The 19,307-nt window shown below is 38.3% G+C and overlaps 5 protein-coding genes across 7 annotated transcripts; 2 read left to right on the forward strand and 3 right to left on the reverse strand.

Annotated features, from left to right (window-relative positions):
* Window positions 1–1,428: 1,428 nt before the first annotated feature.
* On the reverse strand, window positions 1,429–4,678 carry LOC111794798 (transcription activator GLK1-like). Of its 2 annotated transcripts, none has more exons than XM_023676938.1 (6): window positions 3,937–4,678; window positions 3,467–3,607; window positions 2,920–3,252; window positions 2,751–2,810; window positions 1,970–2,080; window positions 1,429–1,886 (listed from the first exon to the last, which is right to left on the reverse strand). In XM_023676938.1, exons 1-6 carry the CDS (start codon window positions 4,348–4,350, stop codon window positions 1,737–1,739), a joined length of 1,209 nt encoding a protein of 402 aa, XP_023532706.1. In that variant the 5' UTR covers window positions 4,351–4,678; the 3' UTR covers window positions 1,429–1,736. The 2 variants fall into 2 exon arrangements, with proteins under 2 accessions (XP_023532706.1, XP_023532707.1); XM_023676939.1 differs by having other exon boundaries at window positions 2,920–3,228; window positions 3,937–4,675.
* Window positions 4,679–7,989: 3,311 nt separating this feature from the next.
* On the forward strand, window positions 7,990–8,702 carry LOC111795637. The gene is made up of 2 exons (XM_023678175.1): window positions 7,990–8,339; window positions 8,429–8,702. Exons 1-2 carry the CDS (start codon window positions 8,242–8,244, stop codon window positions 8,550–8,552), a joined length of 222 nt encoding a protein of 73 aa, XP_023533943.1. The 5' UTR covers window positions 7,990–8,241; the 3' UTR covers window positions 8,553–8,702.
* An 831-nt stretch (window positions 8,703–9,533) lies between these two features.
* On the reverse strand, window positions 9,534–10,401 carry LOC111795854 (protein DMP7-like). Its single transcript, XM_023678463.1, has one exon. The coding sequence runs from the start codon at window positions 10,345–10,347 to the stop codon at window positions 9,712–9,714; it is 636 nt and encodes a 211-aa protein (XP_023534231.1). The 5' UTR covers window positions 10,348–10,401; the 3' UTR covers window positions 9,534–9,711.
* Window positions 10,402–12,107: 1,706 nt separating this feature from the next.
* LOC111795939 (protein-lysine methyltransferase METTL21D) lies at window positions 12,108–18,075 on the reverse strand. Of its 2 annotated transcripts, none has more exons than XM_023678584.1 (2): window positions 17,200–18,075; window positions 12,108–12,271 (listed from the first exon to the last, which is right to left on the reverse strand). In XM_023678584.1, the coding sequence occupies exon 1, from the start codon at window positions 17,884–17,886 to the stop codon at window positions 17,203–17,205; it is 684 nt and encodes a 227-aa protein (XP_023534352.1). In that variant the 5' UTR covers window positions 17,887–18,075; the 3' UTR covers window positions 12,108–12,271; window positions 17,200–17,202. The 2 variants fall into 2 exon arrangements, with proteins under 2 accessions (XP_023534352.1, XP_023534351.1); XM_023678583.1 differs by lacking the exon at window positions 12,108–12,271 and adding an exon at window positions 12,600–12,794.
* LOC111795938 (NAC domain-containing protein 73-like) lies at window positions 13,444–15,129 on the forward strand. Its single transcript, XM_023678582.1, has 3 exons — window positions 13,444–13,706; window positions 13,789–13,984; window positions 14,510–15,129. Exons 1-3 carry the CDS (start codon window positions 13,620–13,622, stop codon window positions 15,037–15,039), a joined length of 813 nt encoding a protein of 270 aa, XP_023534350.1. The 5' UTR covers window positions 13,444–13,619; the 3' UTR covers window positions 15,040–15,129.
* Window positions 18,076–19,307: the final 1,232 nt, after the last annotated feature.

The raw sequence follows: 19,307 nt of genomic DNA on the forward strand, positions 1-19,307 counted from the left end.
TTGGAAGATGGATGGTTTGGACTATGTGTGCTCTGTACACTGAACTGGTCGCCAGGGTACTCAACAGTTTTGATTCATATAATTCTAAGTACATTGTCAACATGGAAGAGTGCTATGAACAGAATCACGTCGTTAGGCGTAGGTGACTTCATTACGTCCCGTTTGAGACTAGTTGATTGTTTTATGCCATTAGAAGTTCCAGGCATGATTGAAGACATCTGTTAAGACTCATGGACCTCCACAATAGTATAATATTGTCAACTTTAAATCTAAGTTCTCGTAACTTTGCTTTTAGTTTCTTCAAAAACCCTCATCCCAACGAAGATGTTGTTTCTTATAAACTTATGATTTTCCTCTTAACTAGTCAACGTGGGATTATTTCTCTCAATAATCTTCAATAGCTTCAATCCCTCACAACCTTCATATCTACTACTCACGAGCAGGTTGGCAATCACGATGGATGTCCACATGACGCAGTCTAAGACGCCTCTACAAAAGCAATTAGATCGAATCTTTTACACTTAGTATTGTAAATCATACCCTTTTCTAGAGATATTCTAATGAGTTCTATTCATTTATTTTAACGGTCTATAATAAGTCGTTTTTTGACATTGATTTTAGTGTAAGGTTTAATCACACGGGTTAATTTTAATTTTTAAAATCATATAAACTAAATTTTAGGTTTCTTTTTTTTTTTTTTTCAATTTTTAACTTTTAATTTTGGAGGGGAATTATTGTAAATTGGAAAAGATTGAGGGATGAGAGNCAAGGGAGTGGGGCCCGTGGGGGAAGCAGAGCAATCTGAGATTAAGTGTGTGAATTGCTGAAAGATACAAAACACTGACAAGTGGGCCCGGGCTTTGGCCAGCTGTCACCCTCTCCCATTTTTTTTTCTTCTCTCTTTATTTATTTATTTTTTCTTATTTTTAATTCAATGCTTTCTATTTAGGTTTGGTATTTTCTTTTCTCAATTTTATTTTTAAATTTAACATTTTTTAATAAAATCTTTTTAATTAAAATACTATTTTTTAGTCTACTTTTAATAAATCTTAAAATTAGTTTGTAGTGTCAATTTATAGTTAAATAAAATGAGTTTTTTTTTTTTTTTTTTTTTTTTTTTAAGAGTACATATGAGTTATTATGTAGTTATACTCAATAAGTGTTTCATATTTGAAATATAGATTTGTTTTGATTAGCCACTTTGTGTCATACGTTTTTCGGTTTATTATGTTGAACACACTATTTATTAACATTAATCGAGAATAGATTACAAGGCACTAAGTAGAATCCTATTATATTTTAACTTCTTATTCTAATCCGAGAAATTCTTGAATGTGGCTCTCTTTCTCCAGAATATAGTATTTAGTTTCTCTCTACCATCAAATATTCTAAAAATTGCAGTTACATTAATAAGAAAAATTATTGAAATGAAATCACAACGATATGATTATCAGTTAATAATCGTTGGATGTAGATTTAAAAACCTTCCTGCTTTCTAATAGTTACTAGATATACAAAGTCGAGATACTTCTACGTTTTCTCAGTGGCTTATCAATTATATAAAGTCGAGATACTTCTACGTTTTCTCAGTGGCTTATCAATTATATGCAATGGATAACCCTCTTACAAAAGCAAGAAAAGAACCAACTTTAGATGATGATGTAATGCAGCACATAATTAACGTTGTCAAGTTCATCCAAGAGCTGTCGGGCTGGTCAGAAGAAATGATGAACCCATCAAGCGCAGGAGGGTGGTATTCTAGGGATGCCTTGTCGTTGAAGCTCGACCTTGACACTGTCCAAAGATGGAGGCTTTAGGCCAAGAGGAAGTGGCAGCCATGGCTTCGCTAAAGCATCTCCAATAGCTGAGTCTATGCTCTCTTTTGACTGCATGACGTCCCCGTTGTATTACAATTAGAATTGGTTAAAGAATTATAGTGCAAAACGAGATGGCGATGAAGTTGTCTTACTGGATACGAGTCGAGGGGAGGATGTGGCGGTGAACAGCCGACGGTGATGAGGTCTAGTTTGTACGGTGGATGGGGCGGTGGGATTACCGAGAACATTGCCCCGCCAAATCTCTGCATCCCAAAATAACAATGATTATTGGTTATAAACTCATCAAAACCAATACCCAACTAGAGATGTGTCGAGGATGGTTGGGAGAGGGGTGATTATGAGTTTATAAGTAAGGATGCATCTCTATTGACACGAGACCTTTTGGAGAAACCCAAAGCAAACTCATGAGAGCTTATTCTCAAAGTGGATAATATCATATTACTGTGGAGGTTCGTGATTTCTAGCATGGCTCCTCAAAACAAAGTCATGAGAGTTTATGCTGATAATATCATACCACTGTAGAGGTTTGTGATTTCTATCATGGTAATCTTTAACTTAGTCATATCAATAAAATCCTCAAATGTCGAATAAAGAAGGAGTCAAGCCTAAATTAAAGGGAGGCTATTCGAGGGCTCGATAGGTCTTAGGAGAGGCTCTATGGTGTACTTTGTTCGAGAAGAGGATTGTTGGGAGAAGAGTTCCACATCGGCTAATTAAGGAGTTGACCATGGATTTATAGGTAAGGAATATGATTTCTAACAAGATGTTCATGGGCGGGGTCGTGAATAGAGAAATATTATCTACCAATATCATACTAGTGTGAAGATTCGTGATTTCTAACAAGATGTTCATGGATGAGGCAGGAATAGAGAAGTATTCTCGAATCTCACAAAAAATAACGAATGAAATTACCGTGTTCGTCGGTAAAGAATGTGGGAAGCATGGCGTTCCTGGGGTTAAAGCGTTTGGAACCTACGCACAACACCAAAACAGAAACAAATAAACGTTTACAAACCTCGTGAGTGAGAGAAACCAAACCAAAAAAAGACAAAAAAAATGTTCTTTTTTTTTTCCTTCATACCCGTTGGTGGTGGTGGTGGTGCCAGTAGGAAGGGTCGTGGGGGGGAGGAGGAGCGGCGGCGTATGGCCACGACAACGCCGGCGGAGGTGGTGGAGATGGTGAATGTTGTAGGTACTTTGGCCACACATTCAAAGGCCTAAAATGGGGATGCATGGGCGGAAATCCCATAGTCGTCGGTGCACCCCACGAGCTGAGTTCTCTTTTTCCACCACCATTTACTGCGGCGGCGCCGTACATATGCCGCCTTTGACTCCAACTCGCCGCCTCCGCTTCACGTGCCAACAAATGTTTCCGATGCGACCTGTATTTCTGCAATAAAGTGCATGCCAAACCCTAATTAGAGGTTAGAAATTACCGATGTCCACAATAATATTGCAAAACTTAAAAAAGTGTTTCTCACTTATAAACCTACGATCAATTCGGGATTACTCTCCTAACCATCGTCGACATAAAATAAATATTCATTAATTATTAGAGACAAACAACCTAAGAAATTAAAAAAAAAAACATGTTTAGAGACATAAATTATAAAGATTTAGCAGTTTACTTGAAGATGGCTAGCAACGTTATGGCGAGTGAGACACTCAATTCCCATCAGCTCCAATATTCTAGAAGGCACTGCCTTATCCACTCCCAACTGCTCCACCGCTTGCACAAACCGCCGGTGCAGCTCCGGCGTCCAATCCACCTGCAATTCATCAAGCTTAATCATAAAACTTCTTCCAAGCTTCAATTCAATGAAAGTTCGTAACTTTCTTACACCCTAGGTTAGAAATCACGACTCTCCAATGATATAATATGATATTGTCCACTTTCAGCTAAGTTCAACCGCACTCTGGGACTCCCTCCCAAAGTTCATAACTTTTTTAACCCTTTTCAACTAAAGGTTAGAAATCACGACTCTCCAGTATTGTCCACTTTGAGCATAAGTTCAGCCTCATCCGACTCTCTCCGAGCGATCTTCGGTTAAAGACCCAATTGAAAAAAAAAAAAAAAAAAAAAAAACCTATCTTTTACCTTAACTTTTCTCTTTCCTTGAGAGTTCTTGGATTGAGGAGAAGATTTATTGATTTTATCACCACTTTTTGATTTGGCTGCCAATTCGTCTATTTTGGTCACAATTTCTTGATCCCCATGAGCTTTCCCTTCCTCCTCGCCCTCGCCCTCATCTTTGTTGACACTCTTTGAATTGTCGTCGAATTGTTCAAAAGACACCGAATTGTTAACGGAGAATTGAGCGAGGAGTTCATGATCCATCTCCAAATCAGGCAACACATCTCCATCGTTGATTCCCACAAAAAGATCATCAAAATTGATGCTAGCAAGCAAATGGGTATCATCATCAAAGTCAGGAAAGCCCTCCGCCGCAATCGAAAAGCTATCCACTTCTCCTTGTTCTTCATCTTTGTTGCCAATTCTCACAGCAAGCATTACAAACTAGAATAGAATGGCTTAAAGATCCAAACTTTGCATGAAATCACAAGAAATCTCAAATGGGTATTGCTTGAATCGATGTAAAGAGTACTCTAAAGGGGAAAAAACAAGGGTTTGGATGTCGGCCACAACTTGAGATTTTGTTTGAATGTTCTTGTTGTGTTTCGCCACTGATTCAACAGCTTCCTTTTCCCTTACAAATTTGTGCTTGTGGATGCCCTTTTTTTGAATTTTCTTGGAGCTGCAAGTGATTGCTCGTGAAGTAAATAATTGGTTTTCCAAAAAGCTTTCAATGAGAGAGAGAGGGAGAGAGAGAGAGAGGATGTCAGAGAGGATTGGAATGGGAAGTTGATTGACATAGAAACATGTAATGGATATATGTGTTGTGGAGTGAATCAAGACAGTGATGTGATCATGTGGGCGAACCCAATTGAAGAATATATGTATAAATATAATATCAAAATACAATTTTTTTTTGGATGTATAACAAGTTGTGGAAGATTTACGTAGATTTCATATCGTAATCAAGAAGATCAAATCAAATCAATTCTATTTTTTTTAAAAATAATAATTTGATGATCTTATCTAGATGGATATACTTATAAATTATGCTAATATTTATGTCTTAAATTCCATTAGGATGAACCCTACTGAGACAAAGAAAAAAAGGAAACATAACAACCTTATTTTATGCTAAACATGATTAAGAATGACAAAGAAAAATACTAAATTACCCCTTTGGTCAAACATGATTAAGAATGACATGTTTTGTTCGACTGTGGTTGTTGAGTGTCACATGATTCAACTATAGTTAAGAGTATGCTATTTTTAGTGTAATAGTCAGAAGTTTATTATTAGACAGTTTACCTGTCTTTTAGGGATAGACTTCTACACTCATGTTTGTTCATATCTCTAATTGATGTTGAGTCTCACAAACCACTCCTTTAGGACTCAGTGTCTTCGCTGGCATATCGATCGATATCTAGCTCTCATGCCATTTGTAACAACCCTAATTTCTTACTGTAATAGAGCCACTACTTATGCATGTCGTAGCGGCTCTATTTCAGTAGAAAATTAGGGTCGTTACACTTGGAGTATACAACAAAGCATGTTCTTCTTTAAAAGTATTCCGAACAACGCTCGAGTAAATGATCCGTAAATAAAAGTGATTACGAAGATATAATAGTTAAACGATTTTGTGGAAGAAAAAAAGTTGTATAAAACACACACCACATACAAGTAAAGACAACATAAAAATTCATGCCCAAACCTACAATAAAGAAAATTAGATATTCATTGTTAGGGACCAAGGAACCACACATGATTTCGAGTGTAACCTTCGTCTTGCTTAACGTAACTACTTGACTTCGTCGTATCGTTTCAAATCTAGAACGGGACCCGACCACGAGAGCTACACACGTTAGGGAATCCAAAGCTAACATGTGAAGAAAAAAATTGCATCTTGTAAAGGGAAGTGGGCGTAAGAGAAAGCAATATGGATAGCGAGGCAGAAGAAAGTAACAAGTTTTGATAACATCTATGATTTAAATGGGTTAGTACAAGGGTAAAGAAAGGACAGTATAAATGTTTATTAATGGTCGGGAGCCAACATAGACATACATGTTGTAAAATGGGTCCTCAAACCCTGCAATAATTGTTGTTGTTGTTGGACTATATATATATATATATATATATATATATATATATATATATGCTGTAAATATGGCTTTGGCTTTCACTATCAGTCATCCTTTTCTCAAATTTGAGGTCCCCTCGACGCTCCAACGACTCGATATCAATCCAAATTTCACCCCTTCCATCCCGGACAGATTTTTTATTCCATTGTCAACTTCACCGATTCAAATTTGTAACTTATCTAGAATACGTATAAAGATTTAAATATATGAAATGAATATGTGAAATCCCACCTCGGTTGGAAAACGAAGCATTCCTTATAAGAATGTGGAACCCTCTCCCTAATAGATGCATTTTAAAACTGTGAGGTTGACGACAATACGTAACGGGCCAAAGCGAACAACATCTGTTAGTGGTGGGCTTGGGCTGTTACAGTTGATAGCGATGCGTAGCGGGTCAAATTGGACAACATTTACTAGCAGTGGAATTGGGTTGTTACAGCATGACTCAATATCTGCTAGCGGTGAGCTTGAGTTATTATAGAAGTCTAAGCACTTTCAATTCGATAATAGCCAATAAGACAGGCTCTTACTATTTAGCTGTGATTCGTATGAACTACAAAGTAAGAAGATTTGTATATGAACGGTTATCCTATATGCTTAAGCGAGTTATTATGCTTTCTTGGATTCGATCAAAATTTATCCTTTTTTTAAAAGATAATATCTTGACCCAAGTTAGGTTCAAAAAATGGTAATTGTACGTTCGATTATTACATCCTGCTCGAGTACGAATTACTCGATAGATCATTTTTTCTAGAACTTTCTTTCGAACCGAAAAGGAAGAAAAGAAGTAAAAATTAGGATAAGCATGATTAAAATGTTATTAAACATTTGATTATGAGTGCTATGGTTTCAAAAGAGATTTTTGTCCTTCCATAGAAACAACGTTTTGAAAGGTTTTGTGGTCGGAAGTTATTTGTTCCTATTATATATATATATATATAAACATTATGGGAAAATATAGAGATAGTTTTCAAAAGTTAGATGCTTTTCATTTCAAGTTTTGTTTGATATATTGTCCTTTTGTTCATTTGGAGTATTATATTACCATTTTATTTATTTATTTATTTTCGTATTTTTACTTAAAAATATACTTATTTAATGCTCATTTAATTATTTGTAATTTATAAAACTATTATCTATTTGGTCCTTAAATTTATTGATATTTTTAAAAAGTTGAAGGATGAAAAGCGAATTTTAAAGGAAGATGAAATTAAAGGGGAGAAATTCGAACTCGAGAACGAGTGATGAGATTTCGAGTAGGGGTATACATCGTCCGGGTTGAGTTGGGTTCAGAGATTTTTTTAACCTAACCCAAAAATTAGGGTTGGTTGGATTGGTAACCCAACCCAACCCTAAAATTTTCACAACCCAACCCAACCCTCCATTTTTGGGCTGGGTTGTCCAGTTGTCAATTTTTTTTTAAAAAGTTTTATTTATCTCAATCTAGGATTATTCGATACAATCTTACATAATACATAAAATATATTAAAAGTTCATAAACAAACACAAATACATCCATAATTATTCACATAAAAAACAACAAACGAAAATTATAGTAAAGCAAATATAAGAAAAAGGATAGATAAAAAAAAAAGAGTATATTCTTCGCGTCAAACTCGAGAGTGTCTTTTAAGGAGGGGAAGGTACAACTCTGGCAAACTTATTAATATGAAAATATTCTTAATATAATTTATATATTTTTATTTAGATCCAGTCAACTCGAAAGTTTTATCCATCAACCCGAAACTGAATCGATTCAGTTCGGGTTCAGAAAAATGAATCTAACCTTACCCGAAATGCTAATTCAACTCTTATAATTCGGGTTAAGTTGGTCCCGGTTGTCGATTCAATGTACACTCATGTGGGTTTGAAATTTGAAGTCAGAATTTAAAATTGGGGTTCAATATTTGAAAATTAAAACGAACGAACGAACCGGCGTGGAATCTCCGTCAACGCTTCAAAATGAAAGAAAAGTCGCCGCTTAGCATATGCAACGCGCAGGAAGCTTCCCAAAACTACCCCACGACTATTCCAATTCCCAGATCCATTGGGCACCATCTTGAAGGGCAGAGAAGTCAATCCATTCACCAAAGTGGGCGGCGGCGGTGGTGGTGGGCTGCAGTTGTGCCAAGAAACTCTATAAATCTCGACATTGAATCTTAGAAAGCGAGGAAGAAAGACAGAAAGAAAGATGGGCGATTGCAGGCCATTAGGGTTCTTGCTGGGGCTGCCATTTGCGTTGGTTGCGTTGGTTTTATCTGTGGTTGGGGCCGTGATTTGGATCATCGGGTGAGTTCTTCTTTATCACTTGGTTCGTTGCTTATTCTGAACTGATGAATTTGACAAGAACTGAAGCGATGGCGCTGTTTTTGTTGCAGATCTGTGCTGAGTTGCCTCTGCCCATGTTGCGTGTGCTGTGCGGGGCTTGCGAATCTGGCGATGGGGCTTATCAAGCTGCCGGTGAAGGTGCTCCGATGGTTCACTCACCAAATACCCTGTTAGTTCTGCTTCGGATTTCGTTTTCATTATTGATATTGATTATTACATCCATTTCTTTGTCTGCTTAGTTCTTAGTTATGTTTGTATTGTATTCCACCATGTTATTACAACAGACCTCTGTATTTATGGAAAATTCATCCTTTGATTCTTTAATTTTCGTTTTCTTGACCTCGATCTTGTTTGCGCCTGGAATCACATTTTGTGCATCTTGATTATCGATGAACTGGGTTTAGGTCAAAATCAACTGACCCAGAATGATAATTTGCTTAAATTACTAAGTTTATGAACTTAAACTTCAACTACTCCACATTTTCGATCCGAAAAGTATATGGTTAGAATTGGGTTGGAATACTACGCCTCTTGAGATTCAAGAGTTGTGTGAGATCCCACGTCGATTGGGAAGTGGAATGAAACATTTGTATAGGGAAATCTGGAAACTTCTTCCTAGCCGTTTTAAATCCAAAGAAGACAATTTTTGCTAGTGGTGGACCTAAATGGTATTAGAGCCAAGACATCAGGCGGTGTACTAGTGAGGATGCTAAGCCCTGTAGGAGGTGGACACTGGATAGTGTGCCAATGAAGACATTGAGCCTCGAAGGGAGTGGACATTGAGAAGTGTGCCAGTGAGGACGCTAGCCCTGGAGGGGGTGGACATCGGGCGGTTTGCCAGAGAGAACGTTGAGCCCTGAAGGGGTGGACATCAGACGATTTACTAGCAAGAACGTTGGGTCCCGAAGGGGAGTGGATTGTGAGATCCCACATCAATTGAAGAGGGAAACGAAACATTTATTGGAAGGGTGTAAGGACGCTGAGCCCCGAAAGGGATAGACACCGAGCAGTGTGCCAGCGAGGATGTTGGGCTCCGAAAGGGATAGATTGTGAGATCTCACATCGATTGGTGAGGGGAACGAAACATTGTTTACAAGAGAGTGGAAACCTCTCCCAACTTGAGGGGAAACCCAGAAGAAAAAGTTTAGTCTGCATTTTAAAACCTTAACGAGAAGCTCTGAAGAGACCATTTTTTTAATGTAAACGAACAACACGTGACACAGAACATCGAATATTCAATTAAATTAAGCGAAATAATGAGGGTAGAATACAACAGCTTAGAGAAATTGAAGAATTCAACAAGAACTTGTTTGTAGTATCTCTTGATTGCTTGCTACTGACGAGAGAGAGGGAATCCAACGCCATGTCGTTTAGAAGGAAAAACAATGAACAAGAAGCTGCACAACACACCAATTCCGACAGGCAACACAACCAAAAGCTCCCTTGTTTCATCGGACGGAGTCGGATAGAAACACTTCACAACATTCTCGTCAAACAGAGCAACAGCTACAAACACCAACAGAGAACAAAAGGCATGAAAAAAATCAATAAACCGTAGCCTATACTTAGCAGCCTCCTCCTTGGGCAGTGTGGTGGAGGCATCAATGACCCACAAGCCCTGAAACGTGGCCACCCCATATCGGACTTTGCCGCGTTCGTCCCGGAAACTGTCGGTGAAGAGGAGGAAAAAACAGGACAAGGAACAGAGGAGGAGGAGGGCGAGGGTGGAGGTTTGGGTGACGGTGGTGTGGCAGTTACCTTGGTGCGTGAAAATGGGGGACAGGATTTGGAAGCCGAGGACGGTGCCGGTGGGGAGGAGGTTGGCTAAATGGGCTGTTTTTTTGAAGGTCTTTCTAATGGCTTTTTGGGTCGGCGTTTTTGTTGCCTTTCCGGCGTTCTGTAACAATGGCGTTCTGGGATTCTCGGCGGCCAGTGCTTGCTGATTTTGGCTCTCCATATCCCCTTCCATTTTGATGAATGAGTGATTCCTTTGGTTTGGTGTGAGATATTTAATTACGAATTATTAATTGTTTGGGAAATTATCGGTTTAATTCTCTGAAATCCAGATGGATTCTGTTATTTTTTTTGGTTTAATTCGAAGGAATTAGAGAAACTGTCGACAATGGCGTTATACATCGGTTGCTACCTATTCTTGGAAACAGCTCTTCAACCTGATCCTTAAAAAAGTTTATAACAAAAGTTAAGAGTAAGGGTATACATCCAACCCGACAACCCGGACCAACGTAACCCGAACTATAAAGGTTGGGTTGGGTTGGATTAACATTTCGGATAGGGTTGGGTTCATTTTCTTGAACCCGAACTGTATTAGCTTCGGGTTCGTGGATAAAAACTCCGGGTTGACCCGAGCCAAATAAAAATAGATAGTTATATTAAGAATCTTTCTGTTTGCCAGAGTGGTACCTTGGCCTCTCTAAAGACACCCACGCCCGGTTCGGTTGGGTTGTGAAAATTTTTGGATTGGGTTACCAATCCAACCAACCCAAACTTTTGGGTTGGGTCAAGAAAATCCTTAACCCAACCCAGACCATGTACACCCCTAGAGGCTATCTAATGTACTTGTGCCTCCTCGACTCACTCGAACGGATCATGCTTCAGCCAAGTATAAATTCACTAAGTCATCGTAATACTTATCTTACTAATGCTTCTTGGTCTACTTAGGGACAAGTTCGAGTTGATGATTTTGACTTCTCTTTTATCACATGGCACCATGTTCTGTCTTTTATCTTGGTCAGTTGTCGGGTGAACTTGTCCCATCTATTACAATCGTGCATCTTCAATTGTGTAGCATCATGATTATGACACGCTCACGACAAGCCTTAAGGGGAACTCTAGCCCCATATTCATTTTTCACCCAATTTTGTGATTTCGTCGGACCGTCAGCAAGGTTGTATTCACCAATGGAACATTGTTGGTGCGACCGAATATAAATTCTTAAAATATATTAAAATAAATAAATTTATTATTTAAAACATTATTAAGATGTAATAATAACCATTAGTAATTACTAAGGGTTTTCATGGGATTGTTGGATTTCTTACAAGGTAAGTGAGGAATCTGCCTTTCCTTATCACAGACGACATGTCGTCCATCCACAAAGTGAAATAATATTTTTAAAACTATGAACCTATTTTTCTTTCTTCCATTATGTATAGCTTTTGGTGAATATGTTTTTATTTATATTTCAGAAACTAAGCCAAGAAATATCTCAAACAGTAAAAATTCAATAAATAAAAATAGTTTTTTTCATCGAATATATTACGTTCGCGTAATACTAAGGTAAAATTTGGTTCAAATAGAAAGAACGTGCAAAATATAAAGAAAAACCGTGCATTGGCATGATGCTTCCCATACAGACTCCGACATTGGAGAATTTTAGTGCAGTGAGGACTTTTGGGTGCGAACAAGCTTACCTACTCAGAGTTGAATGAGTATATTTATATAACCGCGCTATAGATTTGTCTTGTCCTTTTTAAATTATGTTAAAAAGAAATAGGACCAGGCCGAAGATAGTCACGAATTAGTTAATTTTGAGACTCTAGACTGCGTTCTAATCTTAAAATTTAAACTTTTAGAAATTAGAACTTTTTATATATATATATTTAGGTAATATATTGATTTATTAATTTTTTTTTTATATAAATATTATATTGAAAAATAAATATATATATTTTTTAAAATAATAAATGGAGAAAAATTACTCGACCAACCTGAGCCAAGCAAATTTCCCGCAGGTGATCTATGTAAAAATAAAGGGAGAATTTCACAAAGAGATGGAGATGAAATAAGTGGCGGGGATGGAGACGCTCTTCATTCTTGTTCGGCCTCATGGACATCTCTAATGAAAACATTCAAGACACGGATCCCTCGTGAGGCTGAAAAAGAAAAGTAAAAAAAAGATAAAATATCACTTTAATTAATGATTTCAAAACAAGAAAACAATATTCTTTTCTAAAACCTTGTAAATAATTTCGAGAATAACTTTAAACCAAAAAAAAAACGTTGGAATAGACAACTTTCATCTAAAATACTTAGAAGCTTTCTTTTTTTTTAACCGTCATACAAAAAAATGATAATGTAACAACTCAAGCCCACCGCTAATAAACATTGTCCACTTTGGTCAGTTACGACCGTCAGCCTCAAGATTTTTGAAACGCGTTTGTTAGGGAGAAGTTTCCACACTCTCACAAGGAATATTTCGTTCCTATCTCCGACCGATGTGAGATCTCAGAGATAACTTTCTTCTAGTAGTGTCAAGAACAACGTAAAACTCTTCATAATAATACAATATTATCCACTTCGATAGTCAGACTCTCAATTTCGCTCAAAAGTGCACCGTTCTTCAAACACAAAATTTTATCAAGACACCATAGTTTTACGATCCTCCATTTCACGAACTTGTAACGTCAAAAAAAATAGAGGAAATTTAAGATGGAAAAGGGTTGGAAAAGCAGAAAATAGGTAAAGTTTCAAATGTTTCATAATCAGTAGCTGCTAAGGTAGCAAGTTCAAAGTAGTTGCTGTTCCTTAAACGTCATGTGTTTAAAATACTGTCGTCTTCGTTGTTGGTTTCAGTCTGTGTGATATATGGTGGAGTTGGTTGGCACTTCCATTGCATTGCAGGCCAAACCCAAACCCAAACCCAAAGCCAAGAACACTAACATCAAACGGTTAGATAGATAAACACGACTCTTCATAATGGTTGTCTACTTTGAGCATAAGCTCTCATAGCTTTGCTTTGGGCTTCTCCAAAAGGCCTCGTATGAATGAAGATAGTATTCCTTAATTATAAACCTATGATCATTCTCTAAATTAGCCGAGGTGGAACTTTCATCCCACACAAACCGAAAACTTTCAATTTTATAAGCTCAAGCTTTATGAACACTCCACAGTGACATCAAACCTGAAAAAACAACACAAAAACACAAAAACAAAACCAAAAACACAGCCCTTTTCGCCCTTGTCTCTGTCTCTCAAATTAGGTAGCCTCCCTCTCCACTCACTTCTTTCTTCTTATATCTTTGAGTGTTAGTTTTAAAGATCCTAAACCATATCAGGAACTGCATTTATTCTCATCGAACTCTCTTCTTATTGACATCAAAACTTGACATCAAAACTTGACACCAAAGAAACCCTTTTCATTTTTCTCTACTTAACCAAACCCCACATGAAATTTCAGCTCCATTGTTGTCGAATGTGGGAGGAACTCAAAGAACAAGACACATGACACAGTTTGTGGATAAATATGTTACCAACTCCAGTTCTTCTTGTCCTTCTTGCGGCCATCATCAAATCAAATCCCCAGAAAAGGTACTTTTGATCTTTGTTTTTGTTCTTTTTTGGTTTTTTTTTGTGTTTGTTTACTTTTTTTTTTTTTTTTACAAAATTATAGGGTGGAGCTGGAATTCATATACTACCTGGTCTGCCTGCTGGTGTGAAATTTGACCCTACGGATCAAGAGCTTCTCTTACATTTGGAGGGGAAAGTTGGGTGTGATGCTCACAAGCTTCATCCTTTGATCGATGAATTCATTCCCACTATTCAATGGGAGCATGGGATTTGCTATACACATCCCCAGAAATTGCCAGGTGATCCAAACCCATCGATTCTTTTACTACTAAAATGTTTAAAATTACCCAAAAACTTTGTGTAAATACTCTTTCGGTTTCCCCTTTCCGGCTTTCTCTCATAAAATGTGTCTATCTGCTAGGAAACACCCCTTGTAAAGGGTGTTTCGTTCTCCTCTCCAACCGATGTGGAATCTCACAATCCACCCCCCCCTTCAGGGCCCAGCGTCCTCACTGGCACTCGTTTCTTTCTCCGATCGATGTGAGACCCCCTCCAAATCCACCCCCTTTGGGGCCCAGCGTTCTTACTAGCACACCGTCTCGTGTCTAACCCCCTTTGGGGAACAACCTCCTCGCTGGCACATCGCGCGGTGTCTAGCTCTGATACCATTTGTAACAGCTCAGACTCACCGCTAGTAGATATTGTCCTCTTTGGGTTTTTCCTTTCGAGCTCTCCCTTAAGATTTTCACATTGATATAAAAGGTGTTTCGTTTTCCTCCCCAACCAATGTGGGATCTCACAATATCTTAATCATATCAATGCAGGAGTAAGAAAAGATGGTCTAGTCCGGCACTTCTTCCACAGGCCATCCAAGGCGTACACAACAGGAACAAGGAAAAGAAGGAAAGTTCACGCTGACAACACCGAGGGCGAGGGCGAAACACGGTGGCACAAAACGGGCAAGACGAGGCCTGTTCTCGTAGCCGGGAGAGTAAAGGGTTACAAGAAGATCCTAGTGCTGTACACCAATTATGGGAAGCAAAAGAAGCCGGAGAAGACAAACTGGATTATGCATCAATACCATTTGGGAGCCAGTGAGGAAGAGAAAGATGGAGAACTTGTGGTCTCCAAAGTGTTCTACCAAACTCAGCCAAGGCAATGTGGAAACTCAGTGAAAAAGGATCATAATAGGCATGAAGATTCCAGTTCGAGTAATAATAATCCTAACCCACTTGTTGATTTCTATAACCCTTCTTTTGTATATTTTGAGTCAAGTGATCAAAATAGATCGGCAAGCAATTCCCATATGATTCCCCAGTTTGCAGTTCATGATGGGTCGTCTGCTGTTTCATGATTGCTGTTAATTATTGTTCTTGTTTGTATGAATAAATTTGGAGAAATACTGATGAATAAACTTGGAAGTGTATTTAAGAGGTGTTCTTGATGGGGTTTGGTATCTGACAATCTTGTATGCTTTTGTCTAAAAAATTAAAGACCATTAGAATCTGTGATTTACTGTAAGATCGAACTTGGACAAAGCTCATACTTTGCTTTCAATCTGAGCTAATGCTGAAAGTGGCGTTGCTTAGAGGAATTTGAATCATTTGGATCATTCTCCTTGTTGAGGATTTTCTTCGACGCAGAGATTATTCTCTTCCATTGATTGTTGTCTTTGTCGAAGATCTACTTCAACAGAAGGAGGTGACTCTTCCATCAATCGTTCATGTGAGATCCCACATTGATTGGGGAGGAGAACAGCGAAACATTCTTTATAAGGGTCTTGCGGGGAAACTCGAAAGTGAAAACCCAAAAAAGACAATATCTACTATTGGTGAACTTGGGCTGTTACAGTTCTCCCTCTTAAAAGTTTGCTTTCACATGAAGAGGTAATTCTTGTCCATTGGTCGTAAGAAGTGATTCATATTTATTAACCTGATCTTACTGATTAAGGGTTCCGATCATCGTCTTTAGATGGGCAAAGAACCTTTACTAGAGAGGTGAAGGAATAAGAGAAGAGAAAGAACAAAACACCTATCGGAATAATCGAAATGGAAATGGGTTGGTGAGGTAGTGAAAGGAAACCATCTAGCTTGATTTAGAAAGCACTTTTTGGTTAAAAAGTATCTTTCTTTGCTGCTAATTATTATCCCCAAAAGGATTTCTTTCAGATCCTTTCTTTCTGTTTCTGCTAATTTAACCATCATCCAATATAATCAGATGTTGATGATAACACATTTGGGAATCATCCGTAGTAGAAATAGAAATAAATGGACAAATCATCAAACAATGTATAATTTCTATTTCAGCACTCAAAAATGAGATGAAGAACTATTGAAATCGGCAGTTTAACAAATACCAAACAAAGTTCTGATACGCCCACCCCAACCCAACAGACTATCCTTAATAGAGAAAAGACATCTATGTTATACCAGCAAACGGGAAACCGAACTTGCGGCATACTCGATTGCTTGGCCCCTGCCACTAAGATAACACACAAGACACGGAGCCTAACTAAAGATGATCGCGAATAGAGTCCGCTATAGTCCATTACGTATCGTCGTCAGCTAGGGAGAGGTTTCCACACCTTTTTAAGAAATGCTTCGTTCCTCTCTCCAACCAATGCGGGATCTCATAATTCACCCCTCTTTAGGGGCCCAACATCCTTGCTAGCACATCGCCTAATGTCTGGCTCTGATACCATTTGTAATAGTCCAAGTCCACCGCTAGTAGGTATTGTCCGTTTTAGCCCATTACGTATCGTTGTTAGCCTAATAGGTTTAAAACGTGTCTACTAGGGAGAGGTTTCCACACCCTTATAAGAAATGTTTCGTCCCCCTCTCCAACTGATGTGAGTCAGACATTGTGAGATCTCACATCGGTTAAAGAGGAGAATGAAGCATTTCTTATAAGGGTGTGGAAACTTCTCCCTAACAGACATGTTTTAAAACCGTGAGGCTGACGGTGATACATAACGGTCTAAAATGGACAATATCTACTAGCAGTAGGTTTTGACTACTACAGTAGATGTTGTCCACAACTAGGAGGACTCTAAACCAAAAGAATACAATCAATCCAAAAGCATACAACAAAGCTGATAACTTGGGTTACTGATAATAACATTTAATGTCAAAACCCTGCTACAGAAATGGCCAACTCGGGGTCATGATTGAACTTCCCTGAAATCTATTCCAATAATATCTTATAAAACCAAAGTGCCCATCTGAATCTTCCTAGAAAATTCAACTGTGATGAACAAATGAATCACTGTTCTTTCAAGAGACTTTGATATGTACATAAAGGCCCAAATGTTAAACAGGCAATACAATCACTGTTCTTCAACATATGCTTTGTAACAATTCAATTTCAGAAGACAAATTTCAGCCAGGAAATCATACAACACTTGCATATTCAACTCAAGAATCCAACAGAACAGTTGTGTATCAAAGATCAAACATGTCTAAATTAGCTATAAGCTAAGAACATAAAAGATGTAACAGAGAAAATTTACTCATACCCATCAGCTCCCCGATGCCGTTTCCTCCTTTTTCTTCCTCAGAACATAAACATCAGCCTCCTCATAGGCAAATTCTGGGTGCAAATCTTCATGTGGAATCTTTTCAATTTGAAAAGCCTTATCACACATTTCCCAGAACAGTTTATCCGATTCCGGCGACCTCAATTGGTATCCCAACAGAACGACACCGTCGTTCCCAATCAGCGCCTCCATGGTGGAAATGAGTGGGCCAACCGTTTCCTCAATGTAAACGACATCAGTAGCAATGACGAAATCGAACGGCGGATTAAGGGCGGCGATTTGAGCAGGGTTGTTCCAGTAAAGAACAGAGTGTTTTAGGGCTTTTTTGAGGATCGGCTTGTTCCGTTTAATGTTATGTTTGAGGGCTGGCATCACCGGAGAAATATCGGTGAGAAGTATGTCGGTGAGACCTAGGAGGTAGAGGCCCATTCCGGCGACACCGCATCCACAGCCGATCTCGACGGCGCGTTTGCCTCGGAAATCGAGGAGAGAAGAGTAAGGGTTTTCTGTGGGGGTAATTGAGGCCCATCGATCGATGAATTTGACGAGGACAAGAGAACAGGGCCAGACGGAGGTGCCGACGTGCATTGAACCGTTGTCCTGCTGAAAGGAAAGGGCGGCGCCGCCCACCGGAAGGTCTATTACCGGAGAATCTGTGAACTTCATGTCGGAATTGGAATCACTACCTCTACGCAGTGAAAGTTACACAGCCCTCTACTTGGTTTCTTCTCAAGATCATCGTATGAGGCCTTCGACCCTCATGATTTGGGCTTTTGATTGTAAGGAGGATCTAGTCGGTTTCTGCAGATGGGCCACGGAGAAGAAGGATCCATCCAAAAAAAAATGGGAAGACCATTTTTCTCTTGACCGGTGACGGATTGACACTAGGTTCCTTATTCGTCACTTTGCATTCGTGAAGACCGAAGTAGTATCTTGCAGCCTCGTGAATGATAGTAGCTTCGTCTTGTTATGTACTATAAAATTTCGATCTCTAGACTAATCCTGACTGCCTTTACAATGATCTCGAATATGAATCCTACACGATAGATAGAATTCTAAAAAATGTATAGGTTCAAAAATTCGAATCTCTAACTTTTTGGTTTGTGTGTATATGTCAATTACCACCGAGTTTTGTTCTTGACGAAGACGATGTGTAACCGCTCAACCCACTGCTCTTTGGACATTCTCATTCAGCTCTGGTTGGAATAGGTTAAACATTCTGGTATGGAGCCTACACTTCACTCTTTTATGTCGTATTCATTATCATTCAACTCTTGGAATCATATCCAACCGTGATTGGAACACGTTAAACATTCTATTATGGAACATGCTCGTTGATCTCTTGGAATCACATTCCATTGTGGTTGGAATAGCTCGTAAAATCCAACCATTTTACTTACTTCATTGCCTCGAACTCTCTCATTATGAACATTAAATAGTTCTTAACTACATAATTTTTCGTAACGTATTTAATATCACATCAATAAAATGGGAGAAAAACGAAGTTTTTGATAAAGATAAGAAAAAAAATCAAAAGAGTTAGCTTTTTGTGGCTTCTCTTTTCACATGTCAAACTATGTTATCATTATACCAAGAACTTGAGGCCTTTATTGAACACCAAAGCTATTCAAAATTTCCAATCCCTAAAGCATTCAAGTTTTACCCAAACGACGCCTTGGAAAATGGTAAAGTTCACCTTGGACTTCATATCAACTCGATATCTCTTTTCACTAACACTTTTACTTTTCTTTTACAAATAGATATCAACTTCTTTTTCAAATCCATTAACGAGTATCATTATTTTCCTTTCTTTTCGTTCAACAATACATGAAGGTGGAGATTTGAACCGCTAATCTCTTGGTTGATAATACCAATAACGAAACTTTCTTTTAGCTCTGTTTTAGCTCGTTTGTTTTTTGGGCTTTATTGAGTCGATGTTTGATGTGACAACAACGAAGACAAATATAAAAAAACAATGCAATAATGGAGTCCAAAAGGGGACCTCCAACTTTGCCCCACCTCCTCCTTTTATCAGACACAGAAACCCACGCCATTTAAAAGAGACAAGCTTTCTCAAGTGATATCCC

This window comes from Cucurbita pepo, chromosome LG05 (assembly GCF_002806865.2).
Source record: "Cucurbita pepo subsp. pepo cultivar mu-cu-16 chromosome LG05, ASM280686v2, whole genome shotgun sequence".
NCBI classification, from domain to species: Eukaryota; Viridiplantae; Streptophyta; class Magnoliopsida; order Cucurbitales; family Cucurbitaceae; genus Cucurbita; species Cucurbita pepo.

What these genes read in the sequence shown, in the direction of transcription:
- LOC111795637 (XM_023678175.1), top strand. Translation starts at nt 8,242, where the DNA reads ATGGGCGATTGCAGGCCATTAGGGTTCTTGCTGGGGCTGCCATTTGCG. An exon ending in GCCGTGATTTGGATCATCGG is followed by an intron (nt 8,340 to 8,428) that starts GTGAGTTCTTCT and finishes TTTTTGTTGCAG; the next exon opens with ATCTGTGCTGAGTTGCCTCT.
- LOC111795938 (XM_023678582.1), top strand. Translation starts at nt 13,620, where the DNA reads ATGACACAGTTTGTGGATAAATATGTTACCAACTCCAGTTCTTCTTGT. An exon ending in AAATCAAATCCCCAGAAAAG is followed by an intron (nt 13,707 to 13,788) that starts GTACTTTTGATC and finishes ACAAAATTATAG; the next exon opens with GGTGGAGCTGGAATTCATAT. An exon ending in ACATCCCCAGAAATTGCCAG is followed by an intron (nt 13,985 to 14,509) that starts GTGATCCAAACC and finishes ATATCAATGCAG; the next exon opens with GAGTAAGAAAAGATGGTCTA.
- LOC111795854 (XM_023678463.1), bottom strand. Translation starts at nt 10,347, where the DNA reads ATGGAAGGGGATATGGAGAGCCAAAATCAGCAAGCACTGGCCGCCGAG.
- LOC111795939 (XM_023678584.1), bottom strand. Translation starts at nt 17,886, where the DNA reads ATGAAGTTCACAGATTCTCCGGTAATAGACCTTCCGGTGGGCGGCGCC.
- LOC111794798 (XM_023676938.1), bottom strand. Translation starts at nt 4,350, where the DNA reads ATGCTTGCTGTGAGAATTGGCAACAAAGATGAAGAACAAGGAGAAGTG. An exon ending in ACGTTGCTAGCCATCTTCAA is followed by an intron (nt 3,253 to 3,466) that starts GTAAACTGCTAA and finishes ACCTCTAATTAG; the next exon opens with GGTTTGGCATGCACTTTATT. An exon ending in CTCCCCTCGACTCGTATCCA is followed by an intron (nt 1,887 to 1,969) that starts GTAAGACAACTT and finishes GACGTCATGCAG; the next exon opens with TCAAAAGAGAGCATAGACTC.